This window comes from Salvelinus sp. IW2-2015, linkage group LG20 (assembly GCF_002910315.2).
Source record: "Salvelinus sp. IW2-2015 linkage group LG20, ASM291031v2, whole genome shotgun sequence".
NCBI classification, from domain to species: domain Eukaryota; kingdom Metazoa; phylum Chordata; class Actinopteri; order Salmoniformes; family Salmonidae; genus Salvelinus; species Salvelinus sp. IW2-2015.
In genome coordinates, this window is record NC_036860.1 from 78,061,831 (window position 1) to 78,080,937 (window position 19,107).

Below are 19,107 nucleotides of genomic sequence, written 5' to 3' on the forward strand. Positions count from 1 at the left end.
GTCCACCTGGCCTTAATTTACATCACAGGAGTCTGGGACTTAGTCTATGCTGTGTCTATGTATGAGTGAGTGTGTAGGATATGATAGTACAGTCAGTTACATGAGTAAAGAGGTGTTCGATACAGTATGAGTTGAGTGTAGTGCGAGTAGCGAGTGAGCGTAGCGTTAATGGATTTTTAGGTAGCATACCGTACTAGGGTACAGTAGCCGTACAGTACATACAGTACAGTCTGAAGGTAGAGACCAGACAGTACGGAGTAGTAATAGTAGTAATGTAGTGTCCAACATACAGTAAGAAGAATGGTGAGATTTTCAGTAACAGTACATGTAAAGAATATAATTGAGTATAGTTCAGTACAGTACTGTAAATAATCAGTTGAGTTATAGGGTCAAGTACATTACAGTACAGATACAGTTAATAATAGTTAGATAGTATAGGTCACTACATTTTACATAACAGTTAAATATATAAGTAGAGATATAGAGGCAGTACAGATACAGGATATGAAGGAATAGTTGAGTAAATAGTTGCAGAATTGGAGCGAGTTCAAGTACTGTAAATAAATAGTTGAGTAAAGTTCCAGTCAGTACAGTACAGTACAGTTGAGTAAAAGAATAGTTCAGTATAGTTTCAGATACAGTAAAGAATAGTGAGTTATAGTTCAGTACTGTACAATACAGATACTGTATAATAATGAGTAAGTAACAGGTACCGTGAGGTAAATAATAGTTCAGGTAGGTTCAGTACAGATTAGAAGAATTAGTTGAGTTTAACTTCAGTACAGTACAAGTACTGTATAATGATTGAGTGAGATCAGACAGTACAGTCAGTGCAGTAAAGAAAGTTAGTATATTAGTACAGTAAGTACTGGAAATAATATAGTTAACGATTATAGTTCAGTACATAAACGTACTGGTAAAATAATAGTTGAGTATAGTCAGTAACCATTACAATGTAACACGTAAATAATAGTTGGAGTATAGGTCGAGTACGAGTACAGGTCAAGTACAGTACAGTGAAGAATAGTTAGTAATTTCAGTACAGTACTGTAAATAATAGTTGATGGAGTATAGGACAGTACAGATAAAATATAGTTGCGTGTATAGTTCAGTACAGGTACAAGTGTAGTATGAATGGTGAGTAAGTTTCAGTACAGTAGCACAGTAGAAAACACTAGAGTATGAAGTACACTAATACTGACTACTATACTCCTACTCAACTGACTACTCTAACTACACTACCACAAGGGTATAAACTATGAATGTTTCTCCAGTTCTTTTCAATGGCATCTATCAGGTTTCTTCTACCCAACCTTGAATGCTAACCTAATGATGTTCAAGGTGGAGCCAATCTGTAGAAGAAGCTGATGGTAGCCTGGCTACATATAGCCCGGGGTGTCACTTTCTAACCTTGCCCTAAAAATGTAACTCTGGGAGCACTCCTCAGACTAGCATTCCTTCCCTCCTGTCTGTACATGCAGGTGCGTGCTTCTTATTGGAATTTTACTGACAAAACCTTGACTGTGTTTTACCTGTCAGAGGTGTTTTAGAACACYGACAAGAAGCTAGAGAAAGTGGATTACTGCTTCTCATAATGTAGGCAMGTTTGAAAGAAGCCAGGCACCATCATGCTGTTCATTCAGCACATTGTACATAGTTAGAATGTCTATGGCCATACATCATACTGTAGCAAGCAATAAGGACAGTATATTGGCATCTTCTTTGCACAGGGAAAATACAAARAATTTGTTGGTGTGCTGTTGTTGTATCAATTTATCATGAGTGGGAGTAGACCATGATAGACACCAAGCTGAATTTAATGATGGTATTCTGGCGAAAATATGGTGGAAGCTTTCCAAACCAGAAAAWTGTAAAGAATTTACGTAATCTGCAATTTTACSTTTCTTACCATATTAATGCAGCTAACCCTTACAAAAAAAGAAAACATTTTTCACCACTTCCATCTGCGTCTGCTCTCCCATCCATGGACGGACCAGGACCGACCCTGTTTAGCAAACCAACAGTGGGATGCAGGGTGCTATCCTGCTGGAATGAATGTGCCAAAACTTGCAACTGGAAAAAGCAGTGGCGTAAAGTACTTAAGTARAAATACTTTAAAGTACTACTTAAGTAGTGTTTTTGGGTATCTGTACTTTACTATTTATATTTTTGACTACTTTTACTTCACTACATTCCTAAAGAAGATTATGTACTTTTTACTTCATACATTTTCCCTGACACCCAAAGGTACTTTTTACATTCTGAATGCTTAGCAGGACAGAAAACAGTTCAATTCACACACTGATCAAGAGACCATCCCTGGTCATCCCTACTGCCTCTGATCTGGCGGATCCTAAACACAAATGCTTTGTTTTTAAATTATGTTTTGTGTTGGAGTGTGTCCCTGGCTATCCATAAATGAAAATATGAAAAATTGTGCCATCTGGTTTGCTTAATATAAGTACTTTAAATTGATTCATACTTTTACTTTTGATGCTTAAGTATATTTTAGCAACTCATTTATTTTGATACTAAAGTATATTTAAAACCAAATACTTTTACTCAAGTAGTAATTTACTGTGTGACTTTCACTTTTAATTGAGTAATTTTCTATTCAAGTATCTTACTTTACTCAAGTATGAGAATTAGTACTTTTTCCACCACTGGAAAAAGGCAGCGAAAGCAAAGGCCAGGGTAACAACAAAAATAGGTAGAATTGTTTAATTTAATTGCATCCATTTACAATTAATTTGCCCTCGCTTTGACATTTTTTTCCCCTTGCAATATTTTGTTTTGCTATCAATATCATTATTTTTGTTTGCAATACTAAGAATTTTGTTCTTGACTTCAGAAGTTTTGCGTGATATTAATGGGACAAAAGTAACTCACTCACTAGAGAATGGCACCATGTAGTTGTAACAGCAGCCTTCCCTCTCTTCACGAGAAGAGAGGAGGTAACAGGGATCGGACCAAGACGCAGCGTAGTTGGTGTACACATGTTTAAAAATGATTAACAGTGAACACTTAAAATGTGGCAAACCGATACAGTCCTAGCTGGTGCAGAGAAAACACAGAGACAGGAAACAACCACCCACAAAATCCCAAACAAAACAAGCCACCTATATATGATTCCCATCAGAGACAACACAAAACATCTGCCTCTGATTGAGAACCATATTAGGCCAAACATAGAAACAGACAAACTAGACACACAACATAGAATGCCCACCCAGCTCACGTCCTGACCAACACTAAAACAAGCACAACACACAAGAACTATGGTCAGAACGTGACAAGTAGTACACTTTTACAGTTTTTTCCAATTGCTAACACACTAAAATGACATTATTATTTATTATTTAAACTGACACACAGAGAGCAAAACTCTTCTCAAGTCTCCAAAAGTCTAAACACATTTTCTGCTTTACAACATTTTGCAATTCAAAATGGCACTTTTTAAATGCACTGCACACGGTTCTCTGCATAAGACACAACAATCATGACATAAAGTCACATGTTTGCCATTTCAAAACACTGCCATTCAAAATGACACTACATGAGCTAATTGGCCAATACATGTGCCACCTGGCCAAACACCTCATGGTTAATTGTTACCACTTCAATCAGGAAGTAAGCACTATGAAAAAGCCACAGGTGAGCACCTTTGTTTTACAAAAACAATGGAAGCCATTGCAGAGAGAGGAAGAGGAAGAGGAAGAGGGAGGGTGAGAATGAGAGGGGGAGAAAGAGTGAGAGGTAGGGGTAGAGCTGGTAGAGGAGTTCATGGCCAAAGAAGACAACAACTTTCAAATGAAATCAGAGCAACCTTAGTTGATCATGTCATCACCATGGGCTGACAATGCGAGAGGCTGGACAGAGAGTGCAGCCCAACCTGAGCCGTTTTACTGTCGCCTGTGTCATCGGGACATTTAGACTGGAGTACAGGTATGTAACCAACATTTCTTTCACACTATGTAGTACACCCCATGTCATGTGTATCAGTTGGGTGAACACTGTTTACTTCATGAATGGCTGATGTCATACACTATTGCACAAATTTCCTGTAGAATTTACTCTACTGTGGGGGAATATCTTTAGGCTGCATTGTCCAAGCCCTATATTTTTGTTTTTCTAAAGGACTGGAGACGCAACCATGGTGGAGGAAGGGCCCAAATGTTACCGGGTACAGGAAGCTGCCATTGTAAACTTGGTTTGGAAAATAAGGAAATCAGATTACGAGAAATTCAAAGCCACATCATCCAAGACAACACCATATTCAACAACATTCAACGAGTCAGTCTGTCCACATTGGCTCGCATTCTCAAGCGAAACCAAATCAGAATGAAACAACTTTATAAGCTGCCGTTTGAGAGAAACTCTCAAAGAAACAAGAGGTCAGACGAGCATATGTGGATGTAAGTACAATATTGACTGCAGTACACTACACTCAACTTGTTTCCCAGTGTACTGGATAACACCACAATGACTGCTTTTGTTCTTTGTTTTCAGGGAGTACTGGAAATGGATGCTCATGCAATCCCACATGAGTTCATCTTTATAGATGAGGTTGGGTTCAACTAGCAAAGACCAGAAGAAGGGGGAGAAACGTCATTGCCACAGAGCCATTATAGATGTTCCTGGCCAACGTGGTGGGAACATCACAATGCGCGCTGCCATCTCAATACGCATGGTGTCCTCACCGTCATGCCAACCTTGGACCATACAACACAGCCCATATTCTCACATTTCTGGACAGACTCCACAACATTCTCATACCACCAGAGCGTATGAATGATGCAGACCATCAAAGAACCCGGTACGTTGTAGTATGGGACAACGTGAGCTTTCATCGTGCAGCCCCAGTCCTAAACTGGTTTGCTGACCACCACCATTTCTCGTGCAATACCTCCCACCATACTCACCATTTCTGAACCCCATAGAAGAGTTATTTTCGGCATGGCGGTGGAAGGTATACGACCGGCAGCCCTTTGTGCGCATGCCTCTTGTGCAGTCTATGGAAGAGGCATGTGATGAGATTGATGTGGGTGCGATTCAGGGATGGATAAGGCACTCAAGGCGCTTCTTCCTCTATCTGGCAAGGGAAGATATTGCCTGTGATGTGGACGAGGTTGTGGCCAGACCCAGCTGTGAGGCGAGGCGTTGTGGCCAGACCCAGCTGTGCGGCAAGATGCTGCCTAATTATTTTTCTTGCCTCTTTTTTTCTGCAATTTTCTTTTCAGTTTACTGTTTTTTTTGTGAGCATATTTTTGTTCAGTCCAATGTAAATATATCTGCTGTGCATATGTTGCACTGACTTGTTTGGTGAAAAATAAAATGTTTCAACAGCATGTGTGTGTATCTGCAAATATTTCTGTGCATCTCTAGAATTTTCTACAATTTGAACTATTTTAGTATTATGGCAAAGCATACTAAAGATGAGTGCTTTTCATTATGCCAACAGTGTGTAGTTGGTTAGACAAATCTGGTAATATGAATGAAGTGTGTACCATTTCGTGCAAACGTTTGATTTTGATAATGCTATATGTAGTTTTGGTTGCAGTGCTTCATTTTGCAGGATTATGCGGTATTTTGCAGGTTTGGGTGTGTGGTTTTGTACTTGTGTTAAGTATTTTGATAAAACCAGCCTAGTTTGCAAAATTGTGTTTTAGCAATTGGGAAAAACTAATCTAAACTAAGGAGTTTATAGCGGCAATCCTTATTTGAAACATTAACAGGTGTCCTCCCCACCACAGTTTGGGTAAAACGCTGAGGGATGGGGCTGGAGAAACGCAACCACTTTCAAATCCATAGACTACATTATGGATGCAAGGACTGACCATCCATGATATCAAAATGTAGTTTTACCATCTGTTTAGGCTATACAGTGTTTGACATGAACTTTGTTAACAAACATTGGAGTAAAATTTTATTTTTACTTTCATGTGAATGTTTTTCACATGTGAAAATGCAAATTCTAACTTATGTAATAAAAAATGAATATGGTTTCACTTGTGAAATTTTACCTCAATATGAAACAGCTACAGTATTTCACATGTGAAACTGAATTTGACATGTGTTTTTTTTGTAAGAGAAGGGAGTTACTCTGACAGCTGGCAGTACCCTGTAATGACTATAGGTTCTCTCAGTGTGTGCTAGAGTAAAGGTGTGTGTGTGCGCACGAGAGTGTGTCAATGTGCTATTGCAGCAAGACAATGTGTGTGTATGTGTTGGCACACAACTGATTGCCAATGTCTGTTTCAGTGCTGTGGGAAAGACATGCCTGCTCATCAGCTACACAACCAACGCCTTCCCTGGAGAGTACATCCCCACAGTGTAAGTACTGGACCACAGACAGACACAGTAGACATGATATGGCTGGTACAGTGACAAATGTGTGGGCTGAATGGACAAACATCATACATAATGCAACCAAAGGCCTACATAATGCAACCAATAACCAGAGATAGGAATAATATTATATTCACAATAATTCTAGGATTGGTATGCTAGATATTGACTTTGCTTTCACAAACACCTATGTTATGCAGTTTATTAGGTACACTATCTAGTACCGGGTCGGACCCCACTTTACCTTCAGAACAGCTGATTTTTGGGGGCATGGCGTTCAATTGTTGCTCAATTGGTGTCAAGGGACCTAACGTGTGCCAGGAAAACATTCCCCACACCAGTACCGTTAACACCAGGCAGGATGGGTCCATGGATTCAAGTTGTGTTGATGTCTGTCTGCCTGCTTTATATAGCAAGCCACGACCATGTGACTCACTGTCTGTAGGAGCGATACATTTTCGTGAACGGGGTGGTGTACCTAATAAACTGTATACTGTATATTCTGTGTAAGGTTTTTCACTGTGATATGTTCTAGATGTAATGGACTTATTTGTCTTSCAGGTTTGATAACTACTCAGCCAATGTGATGGTGGACAGTAAGCCAGTGAACCTGGGACTGTGGGATACAGCAGGACAGGAGGACTATGACAGACTCAGACCTCTGTCCTATCCTCAGACGGTAACACACACACACACATACACAATCTCTATTACAAATTATATACAGTGGGGTCCGGAATTATTGACACCCTTGATAAAGATGAGCAGTAATGACTGTATACTGTCCAATTAATAATGGATGCTGCCATGATTACGAATAATCCTGAATGAATCGTGAATAATGATGAATGAGAAGGTTACAGAGGGTCAAAGATCATAGCCCTAAAAAACATGCTAACCTCCCCTGTTATTGTAATGGTGAGAGGTTAGCATGTCTTGGGGGTATGATCTTTGACCCTCTGTAACTTTCTCATTCATCATTATTCACGATTCATTCAGGATGTAAGCTGTTGACTACTTTATTTATAAGAATCTTTAGGGGTGTCAATAAATTTGACCACTACTTTTTTGAGAAAAACATAATATTACTTGTTAAACTAAATCTCTTTGAGCAATTGTATTAGCATAAAATAATATAATTTCCACATTGTTTGGAGCACACAATATAGTTCAGTATTTGCATACTACATTTTATATAGTCCTTATCGCTCATATTTATCAAAAGTGTCAATAATTTCGTACCCCACGTCTTCTACTACTCTGATACACCTTTCTACCCTTCAGTACAACCACATGTATTACTCCCTACACCTTCACTGACCAATGACCATATACACTATATGAATCACTAGATCTAATCTGTTTACAACATCAACATCTCCCTACACCTTTAATACKACCATTGATCAGACACTATGTTTGTCCCCTAGGATGTGTTCCTCATCTGTTTCTCTCTGGTGAGCCCAGCATCGTTTGAGAACGTCAGAGCCAAGGTGAGTGGATGCTGTGTGATCTTCATGGCTGTTGTCTTACAATGTATAGGTACATATAGTATGCAATACACACATATTCTATTTGATCCACCGCCGGTGTTTTCCTCTGTACCTAATGCAGGGATAGCGGATGACATTGTTCTCATAATGTAGGTGTTGATTGGCGTTGATTGACACAGTGCCATTATAAAGGCTGCAGCATCCCCAAGAGCTGCAGTATATAGCATACATTATAGATTACTATACGGAGAGATTAACGTGTCAATACTGTTGATCACTCCTAAAGCACAGGGGTATTTAGATGTGCTTACCTTTCTGTGAATATAGATGGGTCATCATCTGTCAGTAATACAGAGGGGGGTGATGGAAAACAGAGCAGGATAACAGTAGTATGCCAGTTAATCTATGAAATGCCTGTCAAGATTAAGATAATGAAGTGAGGCTAAACACATAGAGACATCAATCAATTTTAAAAGGATAGGCTACTCTGGTTTACCTGCTTTCAATAGAAAATCAAAGTGTACCGTATAATAAAACAAACATATTGCAGATTCTGGCATTTACGGTACAGAAATAGGATATAGTCCAATGGACAACTAATATTTTTCTATTTTAACTGTCTGCGTAATGGTATTATCAKTAGTTGTTTTGTGTTCTGCTRCTTTCAGCTCTACCTATTGTTGCAGAGGCCATGGTTTAGTCGTTTCAGTCAGACAGTCATAAATAAAATATTTCAAATCCAAGGACTAGAACAGCACATCTATTCAGGYAGCACGTTGCATCCCATTGGATTCCAAYGAACCTCACTCCATTTGGATAGGATATAGAAATGTGTTCATCAATAGAAATCATATTCATTCAGGTTTACGTCAGAGAGAAGTAATTATCTCTTCTTTAACGGAGTCAAACATGGATGTCCCATGTGAACTTAACTGGCCTAATGCACGATGAGACCTCTACCTACTCCCCCAGGTAACTGTCAGGGTCTGTGTCTTTTCACTGCACGGGGCACACAGTTCACATGTCACCGTGGCAGCTCTCAGCTACTGCTGAACGAAGCTGTCCTTGAGCCCTCTATCTCTCTACTGCCGTTCTGATGAAAAGATAGTAATTGTCCCATCCTGTCTCTCCATCTCCATCTCTCCAGAAGTCATGGGTTTTAAACTGACTCACTACTAWAGAAGTTGAATTCACATCAAAGAGCTATAATATCACCAAAAAASCCTGCCAAACGTTACCCTTYTCAWACACTTTTATTGTTGCTTCTTCTCATACCATTGCCTCAGCCATAGGCTTTGTCAAGAAGTTCTGGAAAATGGTTAAAGACCTGGAGAATAAACCCTCCTCACAGCTTGCCCTTTGTGCTGTTAATGTTGATGATGTGGTTGTTACTGACAAGAAGCATATGGCTGAGCTCTTTAATCACCACTTCATTAAGTCAGGATTCCTATTTGACTCAGACATGCCTCCTTGCCCGTCCAACATTTCCTCATCTCCCACCCCTTCTAATGCGACTATCCCCGATGCTTCTCCCTCTTTTTCCCCTGCCCCGCTACAAAGTTTCTCCCTGCAGGCGGTTACTGAGTCCGAGGTGCTAAAGGAGCTCCTTAAACTTGACAGAGTTAGATGGTTTAGACCCTTTCTTCTTTAAGGTTGCTGCCYCTATCRTCGCCAAGCCTMTCTCCGGCCTTTTTAACCTGTCTCTCCTTTCTGGGGAGGTTCTCATTGCTTGGAAGGCTGCCATGGTTCGTCCTTTATTTAAAGGGGAAGATCAAGCTGATCCTAACCTTTATAGGTCTGTTTCTATTTTGCCCTGTTAATCAAAAGTGTTGGAAAAACTTGTCAATAATCAACTGACTGGCTTTCTTGATGTCTATAGTATTCTCTCGGGTATCCAATCTGGTTTCCGCTCAGGTTAGGGATGTGTCATTGCAACCTTAAAGGTCCTCAATGATTTCACCATTGCCCTTGATTCTAAGCAATATTGTGCTGCTATTTTTATTGACATGGCCAAAGCTTTTGATACGGTAGACCATTCCATTCTTGTGGGCCGGCTAAGGAGTATTGGGTATTGGTGTCTCTGAGGGGTCTTTGGGCTGGTTTGCTAACTACCTCTCTCAAAGAGTGCAGTGTATAAAGTCAGAAAATTTGCTATCTCAGCCACTGCCTGTCACCAAGAGAGTACCTCAAGGCTTGATCCTAGGCCCCATGCGCTTCTCAATTTACATCAAAACATAGCTCAGGCAGTAGGAAGCTCTCTCATCCATTTATATGCAGATGATACAGTCTTATACTGAGCTGGCCCCTCCCCGGATGTTGTGTTAAATGCTCTACAACAAAGCTTTCTTAGTGTCCAACAAGCTTTCTCTACCCTTAACCTTGTTCTGAACACCTCCAAAACAAAGGCCATATGGTTTGGTAAGAAAAATGCCCCTCCTCACACAGGTGTTATTACTACCTCTGAGGGTTTAGAGCTTGAGGTAGTCACCTCATACAAGTACTTGGGAGTATGGCTAGACGGTGCACTGTCCTTCTCTCAGCACACATCAAAGCTGCAGGCTAAAGTTAAATCTAGACTTGGTTTCCTCTATCGTAATCGCTCCTCTTTCACCCCAGCTGCCAAACTAACCCTGATTCAGATGACCATCCTACCCATGCTAGATTATAGAGACATAATTTATAGATTGGCAGGTAAGGGTGCTCTCGAGCGGCTAGGTGTTCTTTACCATTCGGCCATTAGATTTGCCACCAATGCTCCTTATAGGACACATCACTGCACTCTATACTCCTCTGTAAACTGTTCATCTCTGTATACCCGTCGCAAGACCCATTGGTTGATGCTCATTTATAAAACCCTCTTAGGCCTCACTCCCCCCTATCGGAGATATCTACTGCTGCCCTCATCCTCCACATACAACACCCATTCTGCCAGTCACATTCTGTTAAAGGTCCCCAAAGCACACACATCCCTGGATCTCTCCTCTTTTTAGTTTGCTGCAGCTAGTGACTGGAACGAGCTGCAACAAACACTCAAACTGGACAGTTTTTTCTCAATCTCTTCATTCAAAGACTCAATCATGGACACTCTTACTGACAGTTGTGGCTGCTTTGTGTGATGTATTGTTGTCTCTACCTTCTTGCCCTTTGTGCTGTTGTCTGTGCCCAATAATGTTTGTACCATGTTTTGTGCTGCTACCATTTTGTGTTGCTACCATGTTGTTGTTATGTTGTGTTGCTACCATGCTGTGTTGTCATGTGTTGCTGCCTTGCTATGTTGTTGTCTTAAGTCTCTCTTTATGTAGTGTTGTGTTGTCTCTCTTGTTGTGATGTGTGTTTTGTCCTATATTTATATTATATTTATTTTTATTTTTAATCCAAGGCCCCCGTCCCCGCAGGAGGYCTTTTGCCTTTTGGTAGGCTGTCATTGTAAATAAGAATTTGTTCTTAACTGACTTTCTTAGTTAAATAAAGGTTAAATAAAATGTAAAAAATKACAGCTAAGTGTCTGACTCCTCTGACTTCAATGTCAACCGTTTGAATTGAGCTGATTAGTTTGGGAACTGTCAGTGTTGGAGAGGACAGCATTGTATCAAGAGCAGTGGAGGTCAAAAGACAATGAAGTTTGATAAATCTGCTCTACTTGATATGACATTGTCAAAACAACCCTAATGTGGTCCAGAGTGGTCTGAAGGCAGGTCTGGTAGGTCGCTGGAAAGTATTCATGTGTCATTTATTCTACTACATAGATTTCAAGTGCTCAAACTAAGAAGGRGCGAAAAGAAAAGTGTTCTTGATATTGGCAATTATTGAAAAGATCAGTGTTAATCCATTCCAATTTGTGCCGTTTCGAATCGCACCGCTTTCCCAAATGACTTTACTCAGCCCTTTAATTTATGATTAGCTTCAAACAATAGCAATCTCGCTTCTCCAGCCCTTATGCAAATCTTTGCCACTTTTCACATTTCAAGAACAAAACTCTTTAGTCGTTTTTTCCTCCTCTCTCCATCTTTCTCAGTCTGTTTTTTCATGGCATGTTCCCAATGAGTCTCCATGGTAACATTGACCATGTATGCAAATGGAGCCTTAGTAGATTACCAGGCTTTCAGGTAACATTAGGGTCTATTTAACATGGAAGGTAGGCTRCAGACTGTGTGGGGGAAGAGTCACAGCCAGAGTCACAGCCATGTAGCATGTTGCTCACACTAACCCACCCATGTCACTCTGGTATTTTCCTGTCAAACGGAGATTCAATTGACCCGTGTTATCTCTGATTATTGCCACGGTACACCTCCTACTGCTATCACCATTTTGGATCAGCAGGAGATCAAGAATCAATTAGCCATCGCTGGGTAAATGGTTGGAGCTTGAATTTCTCTCCAAGCTTCTCAAGACAAGTGTTGTGGTTTATGTCTTCCATTATCATCACCCCTTAGTTCCTGAATAGTGAAAGCCTTTTATTGTAAAGCTGCTCTTCTCCAATGAGTCCTCCTAAGGAGCTAAGACTCTGTGAGATCTACCCCAGTCCTTTGTGTGGCATTCTAGGTTTGATGGCAGGAAGGCCAAAGAGTGCAGAGGAGACGGCGCTTTGTCCCCATAGACGATGACTAAATAATGGCTACCCTGCAATGAAAGAGAGACAGACACGAGAGGCAGAAAAACCTTGGTGCAATGGTACCGAGAATCCTTGATGCATTTTTCACAGAATGTAGTGTGTGTGTGTGTGTGTGTGTGTGTGTGTGTGTGTGTGTGTTTTCTCGGTAGACTCAGTGAAATACCTGAAATGTGTGTGTGTGTGTGTGTGCATACAGTATGTGCGTGCTTCACTGTCACTGTTCTCATTACTATACATTCATGCTCTATAAAAAGGAAACATTTTCAACCTTGACATTCCCTCCACTCTGCTGTAACAGCTAATGATGGCTTGCAGGATGGGTCCTATATTGTATTAGAGACGCCAATAATTACTGACGTATAAACATACGTAGAGCTGTTAACCAGGTGTTAAGCAGAGAAGCTGATGAAAGGCCTCCAAATGAACAGAGGCACAGTAAAATAAGTGAAGGTGACTCACTAACGTCATTCATAAGCATTCATTTCCTATTCTGCAAAAGCATACACTGCTCTCTTGTTTCTATCAGTAACTCAATGCGGAAGAAGGAACTTCCTTTTTCATTGAGTGACTGATAGAAACAAGAGAGCAGCCATTTTATTTGAATAGTGTGTAATAATAATGACGGTAATGATAGTAGTAATAATAATAATAATAGTAATAGACAGAGTATCCTAGATTTGATGTGTGAGGAGCTATACCAGGAATCAACCTCTGCATTAATTGGCTACTCCATAATACAGTAGTAGAACCAGAGGGGAAGAGACGAAGCGAGAGGCTTGACTCTAAAATCTGTCCACAAGTAGGGATTTTTATAATGAGTGTCGAATTTCGTCAACTAAAAAATGTAATTCTAATTTGCTATGGGAGCCTTATTTGATCGAATAGACATTTTGTAATGTTTAGGTTGTTACGAATGTTCTGATATAAGTGGACACACATGGCATTCCTGCAACTTTGAGAAAAATTATTTCATTTCGGAGTTATGCCTGTTGTTCACACGTGTGTGTTCCCGCTGGACCCCGCCTCCTCCTGTCTGCAGTCCGCTTTGCGGACATTTATTATCATTATTAAAGCGGTCAGTCCAGTATCTTGTCAGAATATAGATCATCTTTGGTAGAATTAACGATGAGCTGTATCACAGAAAAGGAAGTGAAAAGTAATTCAGTATCTTTTGCTGCGGCCATGTTGACCTACTCTGTGTGTGTTTGCTTGCTCCCACTAGTGGTACCCTGAGGTACGACACCACTGCCCCTCCACACCCATCATCCTCGTGGGCACCAAGCTGGATCTGAGGGACGAGAAGGAAACCATTGAGAAGCTGAAGGAGAAGAAGCTAGCGCCCATCACCTACCCACAAGGCTTAGCACTAGCCAAAGAGATAGGTATGTAGGTCTCTGGGATCCTGAATTAGTGATCGTGCATCAGAGATCTACCATGATTGGTATACAGTGGTCACATATACAGTGGTCACTCTGGGCTTGTGATTGGATATGATTGATTGATTATCTGTCATTTTAATGATTGTTGTTCACAGAGCTGTACAGTATCATGGAACACTTTGTATTCTGCTCTTAGTCCTTATAATGCATAGTTGTTGAGATTTCATGTCGCCCAAGCTTCACATTCTTGGAATCATCGCCCGCCAGCCGTGCATTATGCCAGATAAACAGTCTATCCTCTTCATGTCCCTCATACATCTTTTGTGTGTTTTCTGGGTAGACTCGGTGAAGTACCTGGAATGCTCTGCCCTGACCCAGCGGGGGCTGAAGACGGTCTTTGACGAGGCCATCCGAGCGGTGCTGTGCCCCCAGCCCACCAAGGTGAAGAAACGACACTGTCTACTCATCTGATCTCAGACCTGTGGATAGACCAAGAGGGAAGGGCTCAGGAATAACACAACAGCAAATGTTGATTTTAGTTAAATACAAAGTTTGGCAGTTTTACAAAGTGGTCTAATGTTCAGATGAGTCAACATATGTAGTGTTGAGTCTTGCCATCTGTAGTGTATATCCAGCTATAATTACAGTATGCCTCAATCCCAAATGAATGGAAGATAATTGGACCGTTGGATTGTACCATTACAGATGGTGCCGACCTTTCCCACTGATTGGGGATTGAGGCATATAGCTGGATCTACGATTCTTCTCAATGTTAGACCACTGTTCAGGTCTGAAAACAACCATCAGACTTTCTGCTRCATCAATATAAATGTCCTTAATATTTTAAGGACAAATCCTGGATATGTACACATGGATAAGTGTTTTAGATTCATATATTGGTATTTGGTTTTGGTTTCTGACTCATTTTCTTATACACTTCTATATGGATTGTTAATGCAGTGACTGGTCCTTACTATACAAGAAAGACACTGAAAAATACATAGACCAAACATTACAGTGTGAATAGTCAGAAATGTATTGCACCATCCTAATGTAAGAAACTTTCTAAAATGATCATGTTGTTTACTCTATAAAATTTATTTTTCATATTTTGACATGATACAGCATTCTACTATATTTCTAAGGTACCTTATTACTTTTCTCTCTATTACAATTTAATTTAACACAAAAAAAACATATGAGTGTGTGTGATTGTGTGTCCCCTTGCCCTTAGAACAGCCTSAATTCGTTGGGACATGGACTCTACAAGGTATCGGAAGCATTCCACAGGGAGGCTGGCCCATGTTGACTCCAGTGCTTCCCACAGTTTTGTCAAGTTGGCTGGATATCCTTTGGGTGGTGGACCATTCTTGATACACACGAGAAACTGTTGAGCGTGAAAAACCCAGCAGCGTTGCAGTTCTTGACACAAACCGGTGCGCCTGGCACCTGCTACCATACCCCGTTCAAAGGCGCTAACATTTTTTGTCTTGCCCATTCACCCTCTGAATGGCACACACACAATCAATGTCTCAATTGTCTCAAGGCTTAAAAATCCTTATTTAACCTGTCTCCTCCCCTTCATCTACACTGATTGAAGTGGATTTAACAAGTGATATTAATAAGGGATCATAGCTTTCACCTGGATTCACATGGTCAGTCTATGTCAAAAATGTTTTGTATACTCAGTGATAAGTACAGCATGCCAGCTTTTATTTGAGGGTATTTTCATACATACATTACCTGTTTTGCCATTTGGAAATGAAAGCACTTTATGTTTCTCGTCCCCCCATTTGAAGAAATCATAAGTATTTGGACTTAAGTCAAAAGTTTAGCATTTGGTACCATTTCCCTTGCACACAATGACTACATCAAGCTTGTGACTTTTCAAATGTGTTGAGTCGCTGGTTGAACGGTGTTTCCTCCGATACATTGGTACGGCTTCCAGGTTAAGCGAGCAGTGTGTTAAGAAGCAGTGCAGCTTGGCAGGTTCGTGTTTCGGAGGATGCATGACTCCGTACGTGAGTTGCGGTGATGGGACAAGACTGTAACTAACAATTGGATATCATGAAATTGGTGAGAAAAAGGGGTAAAAAGTTTTTTTTTTTAATTAATTGTTGCTTTTGTTTTTAGTTTTGGTTGTGTTTCTGATTATGTTTTGCAACTGAATGGTGAATAATGTCTTGTGCCAATATGTTTCATGTGGATGCTACCATGATTATTGCTAATCATGAATTAATCGTGAATAATGATATGTGGCACAAAGATCATACTGCCCCCCCCCCCCCCCCCCMAMAAAATGCTTATTTAGTTGAATGGCATTATTTATGATTCATTCATGATTTGTCTTAATCATGGCATTATCAGGATTAATTTAGAAGTGTTCAGAAACATCTAATCAAGGAATACTGTATGGGACCAAATACTAAACTTTTGACTAATTGAATACACTATAAGTGAATTTGTCCAAATACTACTGACTTATTCTCATGGGGGGGGGGGACTAGATACATATAGTGTTTTCATTTCTAAATGGTAGAACAGATAGGAATATATATGAGAATACCCTCAAATTAAAGGTGACATGCTGTACTTTCGCCTCATATGAAACATTTAATCTCAAATCCAAAATTCTGGAGTATAGAGCCAAATAAAAATGTTTAACTGTCCAAATACATATGGAGGGAAGTGTGTATACCAGTATACAAGTTCTACTGGGGCCTATTTTTACAACAGCTMGCTAGACATCATCTCCCCTCCAGGGCTACAGCATAGAACTGTGATGTGTCAGAAACCGACATGTACTACCACAGAAATACACTCTGTCTTAAAATAAACTCGTATTTTCTCAAGTAGCCTCGTGTATTGATTCCAACCGCAGGCATCACTCTCTCATGTTGCCTGTAGGGGAATCGAGGAGTTGCAGAGAGGCAGGATGAAGAGGTTTATTCCTCTGACTCATGACAGATATGTCTGCTGAATCCTTTGATCCATCCTTCTGGCAACTACACTCTGAGCAAACGGGCATCTCACAATCAAAAGTTTGATACAAAATAGGAAATGGCTTTGGCAATTCATCATTTTCACACATACAGTTAAGGGTTTATTCAAACACCCATGTTATGTACGGGTGCTTTGGCTGTTCTCTCCTCCTCAGGTACAGCACATTAGGTTACAATACAGTGTGTGACTGGATGCTGCTGGAACAGTTGTTTCAGTATTCAAACATGAGCTCTGTGTGGAGTCCTAATGATAAAGGCTGTCACTGAATCACTACTTGAAAGCCTGCTGTGACTGTGTTGCTTTTAGCCAAAGATGTAGACCAGGGCTCTCCAACCCTGTTCTCGGAGCGCTACCGTCCTGTAGGTTTTCACTCCAACCCTAATCTAGAGCACCTGATTCTAATAATTAGCTGGTTGATAAACTGAATCAGGTTAGTTACAACTGGGGTTGGAGCAAAAACCTACAGGACGGTAGCTCTCCAGGGTTGGGGATCCCTGATGTAGACAAACACACACACTCCGTAGAGCTAAGTTTCATTAAAGCTTTGAGAAAAATGAAGTAAATCATTGACTAGCTTTTTGGCTGAGACTTTGGTGTGCCTGCGCTCCACAACAGATGATTGAGAACGGGGAACCTGGAGCAGCTCCTTATCCACTGTAGAACCACTGGTCCAGAACCGCTCCAGGCACTGTCTGATAAGCTGATTTGGATGGTGATTAAGTTTCAAATCAAATGTTGTTATTGTAACTGTGAACACACAGCTCAGCTCAGCCTCTAGGTCCTTGTGAGACCAGCTCTGATCTGCCACATGTGTGTCTCTGTGTGACTGCCTGGTAAAGAAACTTCAATCAGACACCCTCCCATGGACATCAAAGGGTGTTAAGCGGAAGTAAACGCTGCTGTCACTAAATTCACAGCTCCAGCTCTCAGCCACATCAGGACGTGTTTGATTGAGCCCTGGAGTTAGATGAAGATACATTGAAGCAGATGTTATTGCGGGTGTAGTGAAATACTTGTGTTCCTAGCTCCAACAGTGCAGTAGTATCAACAATTCATAACAATTCATACAAATCTAAAAGTAAAAATATATAAATATTAGGACGAGCAATGTCGGAGTGGCATTGACTAAAATACAGTAGAATAGAATACAGTATATACATATGAGATGATTAAAGCAGTATGTAAACATTATTAAAGTGTCCAGTGATTCCATGTCTATGTATATAGGGCAGCAGCTTCTAAGGTGCAGGGTTGAGTTAGCCGGCTAGCCGGCTAGTGATGGCTGTTTAACAGTCTGATGGCCTTGAGATAGAAGCTGTTTTTCTGCCTCTCAGTCCCAGCTTTGATGCACCTGTACTGACCTCGCCTTCTGGATGATAGCAGGGTGAACAGGACGTGGCTTGGGTAGTTGATGTCCTTGATGATCTTTTTGGCCTTCCTGTGACATTAGGTGCTATAGGTGTCCTGGGGGGCAGGCAGCGTGCCACTGGTGATGCGTTGGGCAGACCGCACCACCCACTGGAGAGCCCTGCGGTTGCAAGTAGTGCAGTTGCCGTACCAGGCGGTGATACAGCCCGACAGGATGCTCTCAAATGTGCATCTGTATAAGTTTGTGAAGGTCTTAGGGGCCAAGCCAAATTTCTTCAGCCTCCTGAAGTTGAAGAGGCGGTGTTGCACCTTCTTCACCAAACTGTCTGTGTGGGTGGACCATTTCAGATTGTCAATGAGGTGTACGCCGAGGAACTTGGAAGAATTTCAACTTCTCCTGTAGTGAAGAGACATTACAGATTATAGTGGAGTTAGATGAAGAGACATTACAGGTTATAGTGGAGTTAGATGAAGAGACATTACAGGTTATAGTGGAGTTAGATGAAGAGACATTACACCCAACTTATTAACCTGGTAATGACTGCTCATCTGACTCCACTATAACCTGTCAATGTCTCCTCATACACTCTCACTATAACCTGAATGTTTCCTCATTCGATCCGTATAACTAATCTCTTCATCTAACTCCATATAACCTGTAATGTCTCTTCATCGTGACCTCCATATACCTGTACTCGATTTCACACACACAAACGTAATGTCTCTTCATTCTAATCCACATATAACATGTAATGTCTCTCAATCTACTAAAAAACAACCCAGCTTAATCCCTGCGTAAATGTCCTCTTCATCAACTCCAACAATAAATCCTAATGTCTCCATCTACTCCACTATAAAAACCTGTAGTCTCTTCATCTAACTCACTCTGATAAGCCACATGTTC

At 40.7% G+C, this 19,107-nt stretch overlaps 1 protein-coding gene across 2 annotated transcripts in view; it reads left to right on the top strand.

Moving 5' to 3' along the window:
- rac2 (Rac family small GTPase 2) overlaps positions 1-14,947 on the top strand; it is an 18,208-nt gene extending 3,261 nt beyond the window's left edge. Inside the window, exons 2-6 of one of the 2 annotated variants that reach the window (XM_024012220.3) lie at positions 6,262-6,333; positions 6,910-7,027; positions 7,779-7,841; positions 13,676-13,835; positions 14,173-14,947. In XM_024012220.3, the coding sequence (XP_023867988.1) occupies positions 6,262-6,333; positions 6,910-7,027; positions 7,779-7,841; positions 13,676-13,835; positions 14,173-14,303 (544 nt within the window). In that variant the 3' untranslated portion in view covers positions 14,304-14,947. Of the gene's footprint in view, positions 1-6,261; positions 6,334-6,909; positions 7,028-7,778; positions 7,842-13,675; positions 13,840-14,172 lie in introns of both variants that reach the window. The other variant, XM_024012221.3, reaches the window with a different exon arrangement.
- Positions 14,948-19,107: the final 4,160 nt, after the last annotated feature.